The 20802-nt window shown below is 42.6% G+C and overlaps 1 protein-coding gene across 1 annotated transcript in view; it reads right to left on the reverse strand.

Annotated features, from left to right (window-relative positions):
- Window positions 1–10991: 10991 nt before the first annotated feature.
- Window positions 10992–20802, reverse strand: part of xkr7b (XK, Kell blood group complex subunit-related family, member 7b) — a 117519-nt gene continuing 107708 nt past the window's right edge. The window contains exons 3-4 of the mRNA XM_050065669.1: window positions 19995–20214; window positions 10992–12043 (exon numbers count right to left, since the gene is read on the reverse strand). Of these exons, the coding sequence (XP_049921626.1) occupies window positions 11236–12043; window positions 19995–20214 (1028 nt within the window). The 3' untranslated portion in view covers window positions 10992–11235. The remainder of the gene's footprint in view (window positions 12044–19994; window positions 20215–20802) is intronic.

A 20802-nucleotide genomic window follows, 5' to 3' on the forward strand; every position in this document is an offset into this window, starting at 1 on the left:
CTTGAACGTGTACAACACGTACACACATACAAATCACGCACACACACACACACACACGCACACAGTAGCCTACATACACACATTTCACAGATATACAAAGTAAAGGCACATATACATTAGTACACATGTACTCACCTGCTCTTGATGTTTTCTCTCTCTTTGACACACACACGCACACACACGCACGCACGCACACACATACACACGCACACACACACACACACACACACACACACACACACACACACACACACACACACACATGTACGCACACACATCAATCATGCTTGTGTGAACTTCAAAGTACGTCAGACCTTGATATGTTTTGGTGCTGCATCAACTCTATATCTTTGAAAAGTGTGTGTGTGTGTGTGTGTGTGTGTGTGTGTATTGGGTGTATTATGTTTGAATTTATGCATGTACATCTGTGTGTGTGTGTGTGTGTGTGCATCAGCGATATCAAAGAAGAAGCATCCTTAAAAGACCCCACGCTTCAAAATCGCACATGAGGTCTGACGCAAGAGAAGAGGGAAAAACGAGGAGGAAAATAAGCATGAAGGAGAAGACAGGTGGAAGAGGAAGAGGAGGGAGGGGAGGGAAAAGATGAAGAGAGAGGAATGGCCAAAAAGCAGTATGAGGAGAAGAAAGACGCAGCTATAAGATGAGGAAGAAAAGTTGAAAGTAGAGCAGAGTGGAAGGGGAAATAAAGGAACAAAGGAGAGAGACGAAGAGGTGGACAAGAGAGGACGAAAGGAAGGAAAGAAAGAAGATGAAGTAAGAGGGATGAAGGCTGGAACAGGAGAAAAGGAAGAAGAAATGGAGGAATGGATGAAAGGATGGGAATGCAATACATCAAAGAAAGGAAGTATACGAGAAAGGAAAGGAAAAGAGGGGCTGGAAGAACCGAAAGAGGACAAAGAAAGACAGAAAGAACAAATAAATCAATAGTGGACAGTAATGAAAAGATGGAAGGATTGCTAGGAATCAAAGAGTGAAAGAACAGGAGGACAAAAGAAATAGGGTGAGACAGAAGGAGAAAAGGAAAGGATGTGAGACAAAAAGGAAGGTGAAAGAGGAGCTGAGGACATGCAGAAAGGATGAATACTTTGAGGAGGAAGAGGAAGTGAGAGGGAAAAGAGGCCAAAGTTGGAAAATATGAGGAAAGAAATAAAGAGCAGAGGAATAAAAAAGGCAAGGAGGGACAAAACAGTAAAAAGAGGGGAGAGAAAGGGCAAAAATGAAGAACAAAAGGACATAAAAGAGGAGGAATACTCAGCCCTGTCCTCCTTCTGTCTGCTGTGAAGTAAATAAAGAAAGAGGAAGAAGAATCAGACTGAAAACCCCAAAACAAAAAGAAAAGCAAAGAAAAAGCGATGAGAAGAGAAAGAGAGGAGGAGGATGGATTGTTGTTTGGTCGCTGGATCTCCAGAGACGCCGACCAAATAAACAACAAATCCTCAGGATGGAGGGATGCTGATGCGAGAGAGAGATGGAGAGATCAAAGGATGTTGGTTTGAGGGAGAGATTTTGTGTTGTCGCCTCGAGAGGGAAGACGGAGGAGAGCTGAGAGGAGACAAGAGAAACAGAGCGGGAAGATTCAGGGGAGAGGGTTGGTGCAACTCCAGCTTCGGTTTCAGCTCCACCTCACTCCACTTTCACACCAGGAAACTCCTCAGTGAGGTCCAACAACACATTCGCACTCCTTGTCATGTATTGTCGTTTGGTCATGGACTTTACACGTCAAGATATGACAGGTGAGGTACCTTGGGTGTGTTGGTTGTTGACGTCCTGGGACACCGTGTCAACTTCAGCATACATTGTCTTCTTTCAAAATACACTTCTGTTCTCACAGGAAACGTTCAGTTTGCATACAGTCTCTTCCAAAATAAACGCACTACACTGCAAATTGACGTTTTTTTTCCCTTCAACAACAAACACACGTGGTTAGGTTTAGGAAAAAATACTAGAGTTTGGCTTTACATTCAAACAGGAAGCAAACACTGGCCTCCCGGTTGAAAGTCTGTGGTTGTTGGACCAGTCTCCCGCCCCTCCTGCCCACCTGGATTTCTCACCCCCTTAACTTTTGTTGTTGTTCTGCTGTGTGTCCCCCTGACGCCACCGGGCACCAATAAACAATAACGGTGACAGGCCACGCACCATGCCCACATGAAAGGATGGCTTTTTTTGTCTGCGTCTAACGCCGGAGGTCACTGCCCAAGCGCTGTTGTTTGACGACTTCGGACTGAGACCAGGCTATAATTTTCTGCACACAGCTTTCAACTTGGAGGTGGATGAGCCAGCCAGTGCTAATAATGGCAACAGTGCTGATAGAGCTAACAGTCTTAACCTAGGGGGGGAACAGGAGGGTGGGCGCTACGCTTTTGCAACAACGCTGTTGCCATTATCGCATGCATACAGTTGGGTTTAGGCAACAAAAGCATGTGATTGGGTTTAGGAAAAAAGAACAGGGTTTGACATTACAGTCACATGGGAAGCACACACCTGCCTCACGAGTGAAAGTCGATGGTCGTTGGACCCATCCACCTCCCCTCTCAGCTGCCCCATTCGAACTTTCTTGAAGTAGAAAGTGGTTTCTGGCACAACTTCACCGATTCACAAGGTGCATGGAGAGTGAGGAAACACTGGAAAATGTCAAAAGAGCTCCAGCAACACTTGTGGTATGAAAAACAACTTTATTGACCAACGTGTTTCGGCTTGTGGCTAGGATGACCCTGATGAAAGCCACAAGCCGAAACACGTCGGTCAATAAAGTTGTTTTTCAGACCACAAGTGTTGCTGGAGCCATTTGGACTTTCGCCACCCTAATGTTTGTTGTTGTCCCGCTGTGTTTGCCCTGGTGTTTAACGCTGAGAGTCACTGACTAAGCACAGGTTTTCATCCACTTTGTAGTAAGACCAAGTTGGGTCCAAACGTACAGAATAACCACAGTCGGTAGGAACAGCCAGTCAGAGCCAATCACATTCTGTCCCAGTGGAGCTAATGGCAAACTAAATAAAGAAGTTTTGTAGAACCTGTTTTTTAATTTAATAATAAATAAAATATATATATATTTTTTATTTTGGAACTGTCTAATCAATGGTGTAGTGGTAGTCGATGAGGTGGGTATACTGGAAGATTACAGAGGAGGAGGCGAGTGTACTGTTCTATATATTCCTATGGCTATTGGCTGATAGGTGACAATTTGTGAGTATATAGTCACAACCCGGTCTCAGTCCCAACTTGTCAAATACTGACTCTTAGTCAATGGCCCAAACTTTGGACAGAGGACTTTCACTCGGGAGATTACTGTTTTGTCCCTTGTGAAACCAAAAGTCAGAGGAGGTATTTTAATAACAATGTAATATGCTAGCATTTTTAGCATACTATGCAAGTGACGTATGCCAGGTGAGGTAACATTATGTTAGTAACAAACACTTACTTTCAGCCAAACCATGATGATGTAGCCATGTTTCTTGCTGCCTAAACCTGAGGAAGTAAACCTAAAACCAAGAGGCTATTATTTTGAAAGACACATGCACGAAATGAGTAAAGTTTAAACACTGTTCTTGAACGCCCAAATCTGATGCTGGAGGGGTACCTAGAGCGTCACAGTGTGATGAGTAGGGCCACTGACCAATGCTTCTCAAAGTCAAGGATGATTCCTTGGTAGGACAGGTCCTTCCAAGTTTGGTCCTACAGAAGCTAGGCAAGACTCCTTTGGAACAGGTTTGCGTCACGAAGAGGCCCTGCCTTCAATTCAGGTAAATTGTGCACAAAGAATTGCGGGTACTTCATGTCCGTTGAGGATAAATATGCATCCTTGAAAATTCTTTGAAGGAAGAACTCAGTCCTCAGCAGCATTCGAAGGATCCTTGACATTGGAACAGTCCTTCTGCAAGATTTGATGACGTAGCCTGCTTGAAATGCAGCTGTTTAAGGATCCTTCCTTGACTTTGACAAACACCATTCATTGATAATTACTTTCTGCCTCTAACGGCGTAACAGAAAACAGACACAGCAGTTTATTTGGATGGCTGTTCAGCCATGTTTACTACAGTATTGTTCCCATCTACAGTTATCAACACAGCTTGTTGAGCTCTTTTTTTTTCTTCTTTTTTTTAACAGCGTCATAGATATTTTCACCACTGGTATATTTTTCTGCTCGTTCACTCAGAGGATGTTTAAGCAGCATTATCAAAAGAACTTAGAGCACATCCTTACATACATACTGTACATACGATACATACATACAAACCAAAGCACACATACTCATACATACACGTCCTAGTATAGCGCCACTCTGGTATATACAGATATATAGAATGAGTAAAAAAAAATCTATTTTCAATTTTTACATCTTAATATAAGAGTCATACCAAAGACATGGCCACCGAGTGAGTAAACAATAGATAAATAGATATAAAACAAATACAAAAATAAATAAACATAAATACTTGCATCAATTAATAAAAGATGATTTGAGTTTTTAAACTCACTGTTTACTTTTTAACATGTTTTTGTTCAAGTTGATATATAACCAGCGCACCACTTTTAACTGTTATTTTACCTCAACGACAAAGGACTGACCCATTACCCAATCAGAGAAAGCGAAGCCTCGCCCTCGACCCACGATTGGGTGGTTGACATATGCATTATCTGTACATTATCATGTTCGACATGATGTTATCATTGTTGACATAGAGTCATTGTTTTCAGCACCATTAACATTGCAGTGACTGTCACCACTGTACCAACATCTACAAGTTCAGGTAGGACACAACACTGCCAGGATAATACAACTATTATCACCAAGTTAGTTCCAAGATTCATTTTTAATTTGTAATCCTGATTTTTGACTTTTCCATTTCAACCTACCAGAGTTAAAATTACACAACAGTTTCCCTGCAGAGGAGACACACACATATGTCTGGAGAGAGCTTATATGGACATTTTCTGTCCTTGGCGCCTACGTTAGGAATACAACCAGAGACCTTGTGAGGATCAGAGCGCTTATATACTTGCTTTTAACAATTATGTGTGTGCATGACGGCCACACAGTGTATCCAGTGATCCTTCTAAGTATTGGTTTTTCACACCATCCGAAAATAACAACTCGTCTGCGAGATGCAATTAGAAACATAAACACTGTGTGCAGGGCAACAGACTTTGAACAATTGATGGCAACAATGGTGGAAGATTTTGAAAGCAAACTAATAGAACATTAACCATTGAGTAGCGCCTCCGAATGTCACAAATTTTTAGTTTCAAAAATTGGAAGTTCTCAAAGAGGATATTTTGATGTCAGCCAGGGATGATTTGACTCTGATCTGCCACCTAGCGGACACACTTTATAATCCTCCAGGCAGACTCAAAGTAGGTAGGAAAATATATGAACAAAGATGCTTCCATCACAGCCACTTATCTCAGTGAACGCATTGTTAAAAAGCAAGTATATAAACTGCTCTTACTGACTTGCTCTACCAATCGACCTAAAGTACACAAGTTTGGAAATACTTTTGCTGTAAATCCATTCAGCACCTCAGAATATACACATGCATCGTCAGCATACAGTGATAATTAAAGCCCCACTCCAGCCAGTGTTACTTACTGTCTTTTGGTTAACATTCTATCTCAAACAGAGAATAGGGGTTTGGTAACTAGTCCGATGTAATCCATTACCAGATTGCCTTGAACATATGCTAATATGTGTCAGCATGGATGGCAATAGCAGTCACTGTAACATAAGTTCTGAGGTGAGGCATTTTTCTTCACCTTCTTCCCCTGAAAACGAGGACACCAAAGAGATCAGACCATATGCACTTGAACCAATCGCTCGCATTTTGAGAGACAGTGCCGATGCCTCTATGGCTTCTCAACCTGCAGAGCCAGCGCGGTGCACCAGTGATGAGAAGACTGGTTCTTTTAAGTAATCTAGTTCATGTTCACCCGCCACCAGCTGGAGATGTGCACGATCAAGATTGGCAAGCAGCTGAGTTTGCTACGATCCACAAGCTCTCTTAGCTTTTCTAACAATATAAGAACACATAAATTACTCTGTTATGCCACAGTCATTTAAACACAAATAGCTGTCCCAAAAGTACCTTTACAATTTTAGTGTTGAATCGGCTATCGTTCGTCAGCTCAGTGGGCGTGCTTTGTGCTAATTGGTTAGCTAGCTGACTTGATTTTTTTTTGGCTTGGTGGGTTTGTGCCCATGTCAATGATTAGTTGGCTATCAGTTTGCCACTCAGATGCAAAGATGCATGACAGTGCAGCTGTGCGAGCTTGGAGGATGATGTATGACCTGCAGCCTTTTCTATAGTCCATCATCATCTTCCCATTTTTAGCATCAACTTTCTAATCTTTGTGCGCATCATTAAGTTATTTGTCAAAAAATGTTTTGCAAACAGTATGGCTAATGAACATTCTCAAGAAAGAGAAATATAAAATGCTAAAATACACTGGAGTGGGGCTTTAAACCTGCGCTGGATACTGCAACAACAAATCTGTTGGCCCCAGGTGGCAGCAGGAGGGAACTTCTTGAATTTTGAAGACTTTACTACCCAAAAAAGTTAACATTACATTGCTCCAATCCACAGTAAATGTTTCCTTCTTATTGTCTGTCATGGTGGAGAAGGTAAACAGGTTCATACATGTTGAACAGCTTTCTCTGGATGAAACACTTGTTAAGTAGATATTCTCAGTTTTTACACTATAAACATTTTGATGTTAAATTTGGATGTTAATACAACAGCCTGCACCAGCTTTAAAAAGGGTAAGTGAAAATTAAAGTTCAGATGTCATTTTTTTTGTTATCCAAGCTTGTCGTTATCTTTGACGCAAGTTAATAGCAGTTTTTACTGTGCCATAACATTTTGGTTTTTGTGCTCGTGTCAGTGAAGCATGAATTGGTGACCCCCTGAACATTGGCATCCTCTAAATGCTTGTTGGGTTGTTATGTAAAAATCTTGGGATAACAGCTACTAAGGCTAAAAAAACAAACAAAAAAAAAAAACAGTTAAACTGTTTAATGATCTGGGAGCCTTTAAAGTATCTTAATATTCAATGAGTTTTGATGAGCATGCTTTTTGAGATGCATCAGTGTCACATAGGGAATGTAATGTTTTTCAGAGAAATGCTTTTGAATGAATTGCTAAACATTACTAATACCCTCTTGCTGCCTTTATCTAAAACAATCACAACATTGGTTTAAATGTTTCTGGGATGGACTTAAAGAATTCCCACTTCATAACAAATCACAAGTCACCTTAAATGCACAGACTAACCCTAAAGGCTTTTAAAGAAAAAAAAAGTCTTTGAGAAGAACTTCAAAGAGAGACTGCTGAAGAGAAATCTGTTGTGTAATATGAGAGAGGACAGAAGTTAGCTTTGATGCAAGTGTTTTTTTTAACTGCTCTTCCTTCAGGTACTGCTGCTGACCACACTCGACTCTCTCAGCATCCAGCTGCTTCTAATTGATAGTAACACATTCACACCTGGGAGCTGCCGTGTTTAAACTTCGACCTCTGAAGTCGGTTGCCAATCAGCTCCACTGAATTTGTTCATGTTGTAGCTCCTTGCTTCAGGGCATCACAACAGCAGCATAAAAGGAGCAAAGAGGATTTCTCATCTGACAAATTCATTTTTTCCCTTCAGTTGACTGATGATGTCACTTATTAGTCCAAAGCTAACTCTTTAGAGCTCTTTAAAGGCCTGTACATGGTTTCATTTTGTAAACAACATTATCTTTCAAAAAGTAAATCCATTAGGGCTGGGTATCGGTGCTCCATACATTTGAGTTATCAACAGAAATAACCCAGTACCAAGTAGTATCAAGTTGTCTTTAGTCAAACAATACCTGCGTTTGATCCTTTTTGTGCCAGGATCCACCCTGGATCAGCAAACTTTCAGTTCCTCCCCGAAACTAAGCATGAGCTAAAACAGCAGCAGCGGCTAAAATGCGCCATTGATCCATTTAACGATCCCAGCAAACTCACACCAATGCTTAAACAGCTCCAATCTGTAATTAAACCTGTTAGGTAACATCAGCTATATGATGCTAACAGATAGCCCTGTCACTGTGAGTGTACGAGTGAAGTCTTTGTCCCCAGCTTGGAACTCACACTCCTGCAGCAGCAGCCACAGCCCAAAACAATGCCACCAAAACATTCTACAGTATGGCTATGCTGCACACCACTCCTTTCACATTATGGGTATTGACTGAAGTACTCTATCGATATAGGTATCGCTTTAAGGGTACAGGTATTTATACTGGTATTATAATAACCCAGTGCCTAGTAGTATCAAGATGTCTTTAGTCAAACAATACCTGTATTTGATCCTTTTTGTGCTCAGCAAACGTTCTGTTGCTACCGTCTCTAGAGCTAAGCACAAGACAAAACAGCAGCAGCAGCAGCTATAATGCCACACTGAGCCATTTAACGGTCCCAACAAACTCACACCAACGCCGAAACGGCTCAACTCGGTAATTAAACCTGTTAGGTAACATCAGCTATGTGATACTAACAGATGGCCCTGTCACTGTGAGCGTATGGATGGACTCCCTGTCCCCAGCGTTTAGCTCACACTCCTGCAGCAGCAGCTGCAACCCTTACAGTCTGTGGTGGGTTGAGGTCAAGCGTGGTGTATTGACGGAGATTAGCGTGTCGAGATGCTGCCAAAACATTCTAAAGTATGGCTATACTACATACCACTCCTTTCACATTATGGCTATCGAATGAAGTACTCTAGCACTTTAGCACTTTAAGGGTACAGGTATTTATAGTGCCATTATAATAACCCAATGCCTAGTAGTATCAAGACGTCTTTACTCACACAACACCTCCTTCTGATCCTTTTCACGCAGGGGTTCTGACTCCCGAACGTTCCGGCTCTCCTCCAGATCAGCAAACTTTCTGTTGCTGCCATCTCTGGAGCTCAGTATGAGCTAAAACAGCAGCAGCAGCTAAAATGCAACACCAAGCTGTTTAACGGTCCCAACAAACTCACACCAATGCCAAAATGGCTCAACTTGGTAATTAAACCTGTCAGGTAACATCAGTTATGTGATGCTAACAGATAACCCTGTCACTGTGAGGGTACAGTCAGAGTCTCTGTCCCCACCTTGGAGCTCACACTCCTGCAGCAGCAGCTACAACCCATACAGTCTGTTGTGTGTAGTCAAGCGCGGTGTACTGACGGTGTTGGCAGCTCAGCGTGCCGAGATGCAACCAAAACATTCTAAAGTATGGCGATACTACACACTGCTCATTTCACATTTTGGGTATTGAATGAAGTACTCTATCGATATCAGTATTGGTATCACTTTAAGGATACAGGTATTGATACTGGTACTGAGATTTTTTAAAACAATACCCAGCCCTAAAACCCACGTCAACGTCCCATCTGAAACAAGAAACAGCAGCTATTGCTAACTAGCTAGCCTACAAAAACAATCCTGGTGCTTTGCATCTCAGAGTTTTTGTTAGCAATTTGCTTTGAGCACATATTGTTATGTGTATTAACCGTTTACTGGATGAGCGCTAGTGTTTTCACATTCCAACAAACTGCTTGAGGATTCAAAGTCTATTGACATGGTTAAGAGACGTTTGTCATCAGCTGATGTTCTCCCCAAAAACCAAACACTGGAAAATGTTTTCATAGCATAATGAGGTTGTTCATGATACCCTTCATACCCCTACATTGTATGTATTCCAAGAAAAGTGGACAACATTTAGACTCTCCCGAGTAAATGAAGCTTTTTCATCCAAAAGTCATTCATCACCTAACTACAGCTTATTATAATAGCTTATAACTGACATCTGTATTTATTCGACTGTACATCACAGGCCTGTTTGTGGTGAATTACGGCATGCCATATGGTGGTAGCCATCGCAGAAGTCGTCCACCTTACATCCTGTCCTGATTGATTTTTCGAAACAAGTCCTTTCTCAGGTTGGGGGGGGGGGGGGGGTGACAGAGCAGCTGGGATGTAAACAGCGGGACTTTTGCTATGGCTGTTTCTGTATCACATATGAATGGGTGACTGTTTTCACTTGTATCTCAGGCTTACATTTCAGAAACCATGTGGATTTGTGAGCCTACTTTTCATGGGTCCTCGTGCTCCCATGAGACTGGAGCCAAATGAACGAGACAACATTTCTCTTTAGACACCACGGACAGAATGCTTAAAGGACGGTTACCAAAGTTTGTGAGGGACATGCAACCTTTTGGAAGCATGGTGGTATGGGAAAAAGAAAAATGTATCCTCTCTGTTTCTTTGCTAAAACAAATGAATTTCTATGTATACTCTGTTAAGTCACTGAGTTTACTACAATATGAAGTATACTCAGTTTTCAAAGAATTAGAGGTAAAAAGAAATCTAGACGTTTTGGTTAAAACTGGGCTAAATGTGGCTAAAAACTGAGACGTCTAAGCTAAAAATAACCATTGTTTCATTCACAGTTTTAATATATTTCATCCTGTAGTTATGTCCTGCTTCACTGAAATACACAAATGTAAGTGCTGTTGAAACATGTCTAACCTATTATATGTAACCTAGATCTCTAAAAACCTAGACACATCTTTTCAACCAAATTTAGCTCAGTTTTAACCTAGATGTCTGGACGTCTTTTGCCCTGCAAATCACTAAAGCAATATTTATGAGCTAATGAGTCCCCCATTTTCTGTCTAATTTGCTACCAAACCAAACGATTGCATGTCCCGTACAAACTCCAGTCTCTCTAAAAGTTCCCTGGTAAGTCTCTATTGAGTCTCCGGGGTCCAAGGCTCAAGTTCATGCAGCAGACTGTTTCTCAATTATCTCAAACTGCGCAACTTTGTTGCTCTCAAATCCTTTTACTTCTTGTTCTGACCATGCAGGATGAAACTAAATCTAACACTCCTTGGTCCCAGGATGAGAGATTAAATTTCTCACCTCCAAGCTTTTAGAAAAGACGAAGATTATCCCAGTTCAGTGTTACTTCTTTCACTTCCCACGGCTCATTCATGCTACGTACTCCCGAACTGCGCCCTAAGGGGAGAGCTTTGGTCCCAGATTGCGCTTCACATTTTACAATCAAGTTTTGACAACCTCTTTTAGAAAAAAGGAGCTGCCTGACACTCTGTGTCTTCTCTCCATGCTTCTCCTGGTGAAGGTAGTCCTGGGATGAGAACTGATCTCAGGCTCAGCCTTGGTCCCAGACTGCACTTTTAAGTTTAAGAGCCCCTGTTGGCTTAGACAGTTGTCTCATATTCTAAAACCTCTTTGCTGCCCATCATGCTACTCCTGTACTGTATCCTCGGGCTGATGGCTGAGGTGGTCTCCAGAAGCAGAATGGTCTTGCGGAGGCGCCGATCGATAAAGTGCGCATCCCAGGCTGGGTAGCGCTTCCTCGGTAGGTCGATCCGGATCACGGGGCCCTCCTGTGCCCGGCATTGTGAGGAGGTCCTGTGAAGAAGTGCAGGAGAGGATGACGGAGAGGGGCGTACCTGGAAGACAGGCAGGCAACTGTCTCTGTCCCTGTCCTTGTCGCGCTCTCCGGGAACCGGCTCCCCTGTGTCTTTAGTCCTGGGGAGAGTCCTTGGAGGGCTGGTAATGACCATGTCTGTTTGGGACCCTTGGGATGGGGTGAGACAAGCATCAATCACTCCTGCTACCCCTCCCGCACCCACCGCGCCCTCATCCACACACCCTCCCCACTGTGAGCCCAGAACGGGCCCATCGGGGTGCAGCCAGCAGTAGTACACCAACATGAAGAAGGTTCCCAGGGCAAAGCTGCAGGCCACCAGGCATACCACCACCAGGGCGTAGGAGTCGGAGGTGTGGGGGCCGCGGTACGTGTACCAGGCGGCGGTCAGTGCCACGTTCTCAGCCAGCGTCACAGAGTAGTAGACGGTCATACGGAAGCGGCTGGGCCCCTCCTTGACATTAAACCAGCAGAAGATGTAGATGATGCCCACCACCATGTTGTAGATGATCTCCTCCCACTTGGACATGCAGAAGTCGGTCTCACCTTGGATGATCCAGAAGGTCATGACACACCTGAAAGAAAACATAATAACAGTAGTACAGCACTGGTGTATTTTATGATGACTGGTACTGAGAATAATGTGGTAACTTAGATGGTCAACTTCAAAAGGACTTCATAAGGGACCAGGAATTTTCTGTTTCCTAAAAGAGAACTTCTTTTCTTTGTAGTCATACCGACATCCACTTTATTATTTCTACACCATCACTACTACCATCCCTCATGTTATTTCCAGGGGTGCAGCGCTATTTGTTAAAGTATCTGAGTGGACCCATGACGCACGCAAATGGTTGTGGCTCATTTATCCGAATGCATCCTTGGTTGTTCGTAGTAACTTGCGTTAATACTTGGCATAGATAATAAACACGGATATTAAAAATTGATTAAAGTTAAATTGAACGCTTTTACAAGGACACCTGTGTGTGCTGTTCATGTTTTCAACAGCTGCTGTCACTATGAGCAAACATGACGTATTAAGTTAATAGATCACTTGTTAAACCATAACCTGCCAGCTATCGGGACCTTGTAAGATGATGTGCTTTATGAAATGTTACTCTGAATGAGTTGGCGTTGTGAACCAATCAACACACCTTAAGCCAGTTCAGACCAAAGATTCGCAATGAGACAAGTTGAAACAGGCAGCTACTTGCAATGTGCTGTTCAGCAATGTCCTAAAAACCTGCCGGTTTACTACCCTGGAAATCCAGAGTTCTCGCGAGAGCACAATTTGAATTTGCTCAGCGAGTCACTCTGACAATCAGTAATGATGTTCATTACCTATGCCCATGAAACCGAGCTGCACCAATCACATCGGTGTATCTGATATAGGCGGGCCAGAGGCGAGCTAAACAGATGACGACAGCGCTGCGACGACGAAGTCCGGAATCAGTCAGTAAACATTGCAAGATGGCTACGGTTGAACACCAGTTGTTTGAAACGGCTTTGGCCGCTACAATGAACGAGTTAGACTTGGCTTTTTCTCTAAAAGAGGAACAGAAGACGGCGCTCGAGTCTTTCCTTTGCAAGAAGGACGTTTTTGCTGTTTTGCCGATCGGATACGGCAAGAGTCTAATCCACCAGTTAGCTCCGCTGGTAGTGCTCTGGATATGTCACCCCGTGTATTGTCCTGATTGGTCGTAGTGTTATCCAATTGCGTGCAGTGATATTTACAAATGCATGCTTGGTGCTGCCCTTCGAGTTGGGCCATTTTCATTACTCATGGCCAGACCCTAAATCTTTCTAGATTTGGGTCTGGATTTCCAGGCTACCGGTTCACACCAGTGCAACTAGATGAGATGGTGTATCATCTCTATGCAACAACTCTCTGTACTTCTGTTCTGATCTGCAGCTTTTCAGGTTTATTTTGTGGCTGAATATAATTTGTAGCTTGATGCTGTTTTGTCCTAATTTGTAGGATGTAAACCTTTAAAAACCTTTAAAAACATGTACATACATTTCAAGTGGATTAAGCCAATATAATAACGAATATTCTATTTCAACACTTGGAGTGCCATTGCAGTGCGCTCCGTCAGCACTACATCCCTGCAGTAATAACCACCCCTGGTTAATACTGCAGCTGCACATTCACCCACTGTAATAACACCACCTTATAGAGGTAATAAAAGAGGCTTTGTGAGTCCTGGTGATGCATTTTTGTTTTGTAAGAATAATGCTTGATCATTATTAAGACTCCAGGGGAAGAGGATCAAATTGTCATAAAAATTTGAGGTGGGTAATTATGATGATGATTTCTAAAGATGGCCATATAAGAAATATTAATATCGAACTAGAAAAGTGCAGATCTCCACCAGGCGGCTGATCACGGCAACTCTAGACAATTCTTATAATTTCAGCAAACACAATGCAACATGTTTAAGAATCATCCCAGAAGCTTAAAAAATACACTCCTTGTCTATTTTTGATGGTGCCATGGTGTGTTGCACACAGCAGATGGAGTTCTCCTTCTAACAGACACTGGATGTGAAATATAGATACAATATAATAAGGTGGTCTGAATGTATTTTTAATGTGGAAATCAGCCAGAAAATCTTTGATCACCTGCAACTAAAACAGACAAAGAAAGGAAACCATTTATCTACGTAGCTGAAGAACAAATATAAAGGAAGAATGACCAACAAAATCTGCAAGTCTACAAAATCTAGTGGGCGAAACATTCCGCTTCTAAAATGTCGCGTGGACGACAGAACAAAACCATGTAGCAGCTGAGCCTGGTGGAGCTGACCTTCCTCTGTGCTACAGTGGCGGCTAATTCATCTTGTATCGTGCCTAACTTTAGTAATTCATTAACATACATAATATATCAGGTATGGAATGAATCTGCAGATGCTTCTGTTCAAAATGAGACCAAACTCTTCTGTGGATGTCAGTTTTTGAGACACAGCAAAGGACAAAATGTGGCCCACTACAGACAGTATGGCTTGTTGTTTTTAGCTGAGCTGATTTCCTGAACCCTTGTGGCCCCCATCGGCTAGTTCAGAGCAGTGAGGAGTCTGCAGTCACGGACGGTATACAACAGTCAATAAAACAGGTTTTACAACAACTGTTGGCAACCACGAGAGGTCCTTGAGCATATAGTAATAGATGTGCACACAAAATATGAGACTGGTCCAGTGTAAGATTAGCTGCTAACAGAGGGAAACACGCGCACACACACATTTTCTTTTTGATTTTGCTCACCTCTATACACGTCCCTGTGTCATAACATAAAATAGATTTGCACACAATATATCTTGCTGTATAACGGCCCGATTGCAATAAAATTTACTGAGCATATTCATGCTCCCAAGGGCTCCAAAACTCCTTGAATTTTTCTGACCTCATAACCATTCCTCCTACACTAATCTTTCATCCTCACTACAGGAAAGGTTCTGAAAATGTAATTTGCTTTTTCCAAAACTGTAACATTGTGGGGGCGAATATACCAAATGGGTGCTTTGTGATGTAATTGTGGTTAAATAAAGTGTCTGCTTGGACACTTATTTAGCTGTCAGTAGAAATGATTAAGCCTCTTGGAGAAGAGAAAGACACAGCAACAAGTTGTCTTTGACTACAAGTTAATGTATCTTGGTGATTCCAAAAAAGCAAATATCCCCGACCAGGGGCGGAGCAGAGGGGGGGCTGCTGGGGCCCCGATTGTTTTTCAGAAGCCCTGAATCTATGCTATTCCCTGAAGAATGCTAATATAATGGAGTAAATGTTCTTCTGTTGGCTAAATATGCAGTTCAGACTATTGAATACCACATTTACTTGGCTTTGCTGAGGAGCCTTGATATGCAGCTAGAGCAGCCCAGATTATTATGGCATGGATTCAGATGTAGCAGATTTGTCAGTTAAACGTTCATTCTGTGAACTCTACTTCAGCATGGTGAAGCAAAAATAGGTTTAGTCCAAATTCCTACCCTGCCTAAGTTATGTAACTTGAAAAAAGTAACACTGGGTGAATTTTGGCTCTTTTTAGGTGGCAGGACGGAGAATCAGTCATCCTCAACATTTGCTGTGTTGTGGTTTCAGAATGATGAAGACAGTTGGAGAACAATCAGATGCAAAATAGGATGCAGTCTCTACAGGGTGATTTCTTTTCCTTGGCAACTATCATCCATTATTTGTAACTGCTTATCCTATTCAGGGGCACGGGGGGCTGGAGCCTATCCCAGCTGTCATTGGGCGAGAGGCGGGATACACCCTGGACAAGTTGCCAGACTATCACAGAGCTGACACATAGAGAGAGAGAACAATTCACACTGAAGCCCTTTTTACACAGAGATCGCGTTATAGGGACGCTATGCAGTTCCTTCATTATGCCGCCTTTGTATTTTTACACAGAGCCAAATGACGGCGGCAAGTGTGTGATTTTAGACAGCATGTCAGCATCAAGGAAGCAAAACAGGAGTGATTGGCGTGACATGTAACACTACAGCGTCGGCCCCTTTAGTGTAACATATAACATATGCCTTGGCAGCGCTTTCTAAACAATAACAATGGCAACGTAATAATAATAATTTATCTTCTCTGTTATATGATATGTGTGTATGTGATTTCGTCCTCTGTTTGGAAGGTAAGGAGCTTCTGGACCTCATTATTTCCCCAATCTGTGGACATTTTCCGCTGCTGTTCTTTTTCTTCTTTGAGTTAGTTGCTAACTGCTATCAGTTATTTTATAAATCTCCCACAGTGGGTCACACGCAAAACAGCAATTACACCTTTTATAAAAGACGACGGGACGGCATAACAACGGGAAATTGTGAAAAGGAGCTTCACGTTTACACCTACTGGCAATTTTTAAGTCACCAGTTAACCTCACCTGCATGTCTTGGGACGAAAAAAACCCCAGGCTGACACAGGGAGAACAAGCAAACTCCCGTGTTTGAACCCCTTGCTGTTAGGCACCACCCTGCCACCCAGGCAGCTATCATTTTTTAAAAATTATTTACAGTTTTAAAAGATTTTTAGGCATCCTATTTTCTCAAATGCCTCGAAAAATAGTACATATAGTTGCCGTAAATGGAACAAAAACTCTCTACAGGGGAGAATACCCCCTAACCCCTTTAGGTTTGGGTTGAGCCCTGAGTATTTACAACAGCTGGCTCTGCCTCTGACCCCATCTATCATGCACATAATTTTTTTACAGGATGCTGCAAAGCGAGACAGAACAGAACAGAAATATCTTAATTTGCAATGTGCTGTTGTAAAACATCTCCTAGTAATTTCACACAGTGCATTTATAGTGATTTAAATCAGTTATCTGGGTATAAAGGCTCATTTCATCTGAAACATCTGACCCAAAGTTAAATCATGACAAGATGAGACATTGATATTAAAATATCAGCTTACAGAAGATCACATTCTGTCTGCACCACTTTCATAAATCTATAAATAATGACAATAAATGGGGAGGAAATGTATAAATCAGCAAAATGAGTAAGTGTCCCTCCTTGGGGGACAGACCCAGCAAAGTGCAGAGAGAGCTGTTTGTTTTAACCACAGTTGTGACTTAATATTGCTAATGAGCTCATGTTAAAAAAGAATATATTTACAGTGTTTATTTAAGAAAGATGTTTGACTGCGTAACACGGTAAAGCGCAATGTATCTCAGTAAATTCACTGTTGTATGAGTTTCTACAGGCTCTGATTCTGGAAACAGACTGCTTGAATAATTTATTCTCTATTTCTGCTGGTGGACCTGAAGTTCAGATACAAGAGGACTTAAACCCAGCCAGCGTTTGTATGTGGGGCCAATATGAGTTGTAAATGGGCTGAAAATGGGCCCTGAATGGGATTGTCAATGGGTTCATACTGGCCTCATGCTAACTGCCCACATGGGTGGGTCTACCCAAGTAGGCCCCACATGGGTTATAGGGCTACCTAGGTACCAAGTGGGTATTGGCCCAAAATGGGCATCTTGTGTGGGGCCCACTTGGCCAAACCAACCCATGTAGGCAATTAGCATGATGCCAATATGAACCCATTGACAATCCCACTCAGGGCTCATTTTACAGCCCATTTACTACCCACATGGGCCCCACATACAAACGTTGGCTGGGTACAATTTTTGTTGAATGTCAATGCAACCAGTCAATTGTTTTGTAAACTTGTACGACACACTTAAATGATAAAACATTTTCATGGTTACTATAATTGAGAGAAACGACTTGAAATTAGTTAACTGCCTAGAATCTTTTTGACTGGTTATGCACGTCAATCTATTGTATAAAAACTGCTGCTCTTCAGTTACTGCACTGTGCACCACCAGGGTCTGGTGGAAGCTAATGTTAGCTAATGGCACCACTTATTAGGCGATTTCTGTTTGTAATGCCGTCCCGACCCAATAGCTTTGCTGTGGAAATATTGTACCCACCCTTTGGTCTCCCCTCCAGGTCATCCAGGTCAGTGAGCAGCTCAAACCTTAGCCGCAACTCCCCTTTAGCATTGTTAACTACTTAGCGCTGTTATATTGTGTTCACACAAGCTCAGTGGCCTAGTGGCAGAGTATCCGCCTTGAGACTGGGAGGTCGTGGGTTCGATCCCCGGCCAGGTCATACCAAAGACTATAAAAATGGAAACCATTGCCTCCCCGCTTGGCACTCAGCATCAGGGGTTGGAATTGGGGGGGTTAGATCATCACATGATTCCTGAGCGCGGCACCGCTGCTGCTCACCGCTGCTGCTCACCGCTCCCTCTGGGGATGGGTCAAATGCGGAAAACAAATTTCACACACTTAGGTGTGTGACAATCAGTGGAACTTTAATCTTTAACACCAAACACGATGCAAATTTTTGCGTCACGTCACATGCAAGAGTTTGAACGTGAGAGTATTTAGTGTTGACTCACCTTTTACTTGTAAATTACTTGCATCATATGTGCGTGAAATCATTGAATCGATGAATGAACTTCTGGCGGTACATCCTCGGCGTCATACTTCCCTGGAGGATCTCAATGCTGATTGGCTATTGTGGTGCGAGTTGGTCGCTGAAATTCAGATTTTTCAACTTTTGCAATGAGCTTATGACCCACAATCGTGCTCCTCGCTTCATTTGTGTATTTCAAGTCATGTCCTTTCGCGCTGCCCGGCTGGAATTCACATCTAATCGCATCTTTACATGTGATGCACTCACGCGAATTGGCTACGGTAACATGATGGCTTCTCATTCGGAATGAAATAAATCTGAATGAAATCATTCGGAATTAAAGTCTTTCCAGGTAGTTTACATGAGAAATATTCATTCCGAATGAGGGTTTACACGGGAGTTCAGTTTGATCGCCTTTATTCAGGTCTGCGCAAGGTTTGGGGCAGGGAAGGTTTCTGATTGGATAGTGCGCAAGGTTTGGGGCAGGGAAGGTTTCTGATTGGATAGGGGGCGGGGCGGATGTTGCGCGTTACGTTTACCGGAAGAAAACACTGTAGTCCTCGCTCCGGATAACTTGCTTGACGATGCCTTTTTCGGGCATGTTTTGCTTATAATCTTTAAGCAGCAGTACGACAACAACCCTGTTCTGCTAATAGAAGACCGTGCTGCTGTGGCGAATGGAAAACGGTGAGTGCAACGAGTCCGACTGCTCTATCTCAGCCTGTTGCTATGCAGCCCGTTGCTATGCGCGCTATATACGTCATCGCGAGAGAAGGGCAAGGAAACGAGCATGCGCAGAAAGACCGGAATGAACTTAAAGAGGAATGAGTGTATACATGCACACAAAATTCNCATTAAACTGTCCATGTAAACGTATTTCATTCCGATCAAAAGTGGCATTAAACTGTCCATGTAAACGTACTGACGCGAATTGTTTTATTTGCGCCTGGTGTGAACACAACATTAGTGCCATTAGCAGTGTCAACACAGCTAATGGTGCAAACATAGTTAACAGTCCTAAAGGTGGTTGTGTGGCTCAAAATGAAGCCACTTACTCATCAGAGTGACCTGGGGTGAGATTGAAGGGTGGGCAAAATGTTTCCAAGTGAAGAGGTGTGCAGTGCTGTAACTGAAGAGTAGCAAAATTAACCTACAGACTGACATGTGGAACCACTGGCACCACTAGCAGTGCAAAGCAGCAAAAGCTAATGTTAGCTAACCAGTAGTGACTGGACATACGTGGGCAGTGGGCACTATGTTTCCACATCTTAATGTAGCTAGCCGGCTGTCTGTCAGCAAAGCCAACAGCAAATAAGATAAAGAGTAAGATACTGACATTATTAAACATTAAAATTTCACCACTTCTAAATGGAAAAGCCTCTTGAGCCTCTTGTATTTCACATGATTCTGCGTTTTTTAAAATGAACTAATTAGGTTCTGGTTAATGGGTGTCAGCCTGTCAAAAGCAAAATTGAAAGGACTGACAGTTTTCTCCTGAAAACTATTAAAAACACATCTTAATTCATAACTTTCTATGGGTCAAATGCTAAGCTTCTCATCGTGGACCCAAAGTCTTTGCATCAAGTCACATATGGCGCACCAGTGGCTGACGATGAAAATGCCGAAGTAGAGCTGGAAGACGGATGCGAAGAGGGCGAAGGCCACTGTCCTCGCCCCGATGGTGAAGAAGTGCCACAGCATTTGGGTGATCACGGCCTTGTAGGACATGGGCAGCTTGTCGTCGCGGGAGTCCCGGAGAACCTTCTGGTAGGAGGCGATCATCCAGGCCAGAGAGACCAGGGAGGCCGAGGCCGAGAGGCCTGGAGGGACAGACGAAGAGAGAGAGACAGAGAGAAAAATAAGAGGAAGAGAACAGAGGAAATAGAAATACAAAGACATTTTGGTGATGAAGGGGGAAATGAAAGAAAGAAACAGAGATAAAAAAGCAGATAAAACAAAGTCTGATTATAACAAACACACTGGAATCAAACACCAGTATTTCTGTCAAAGTAACTCTGAGGCTTCAATTCAATCATTGTGCACTATAGTGTCTCCAAAGTGGAATCGATTGATGGGTCTTTACTACAACAGTGATATTGTAAAACAAAATATCTGCAGAATAAAGGTATTGAAATTTATTAGTATGAATCCACTGAAGAGCAAAAATAAACAGTAAACAAATACCTAATGTATTTTTAAGGTAGAGCATGACAGGAAATACTAACATGAGAATCTTAAGTCAGGGTCCATTCATGAGCTTTTTCAAAGGTTTTAACCACCAAGTGTGACGGCCATGACAACTGACCAACTCCATCAGCTTATGAAAGCTGCGAGCTTTGTAAATAGCCAGTGAGTTTATTAGGGCTGCCCCCTAATGGTCGACCAGAAACGTCATTAGATGGCAAGAT

The sequence above is a fragment of the Epinephelus moara genome, chromosome 16 (assembly GCF_006386435.1).
Source record: "Epinephelus moara isolate mb chromosome 16, YSFRI_EMoa_1.0, whole genome shotgun sequence".
Classification (NCBI taxonomy): Eukaryota; Metazoa; Chordata; class Actinopteri; order Perciformes; family Serranidae; genus Epinephelus; species Epinephelus moara.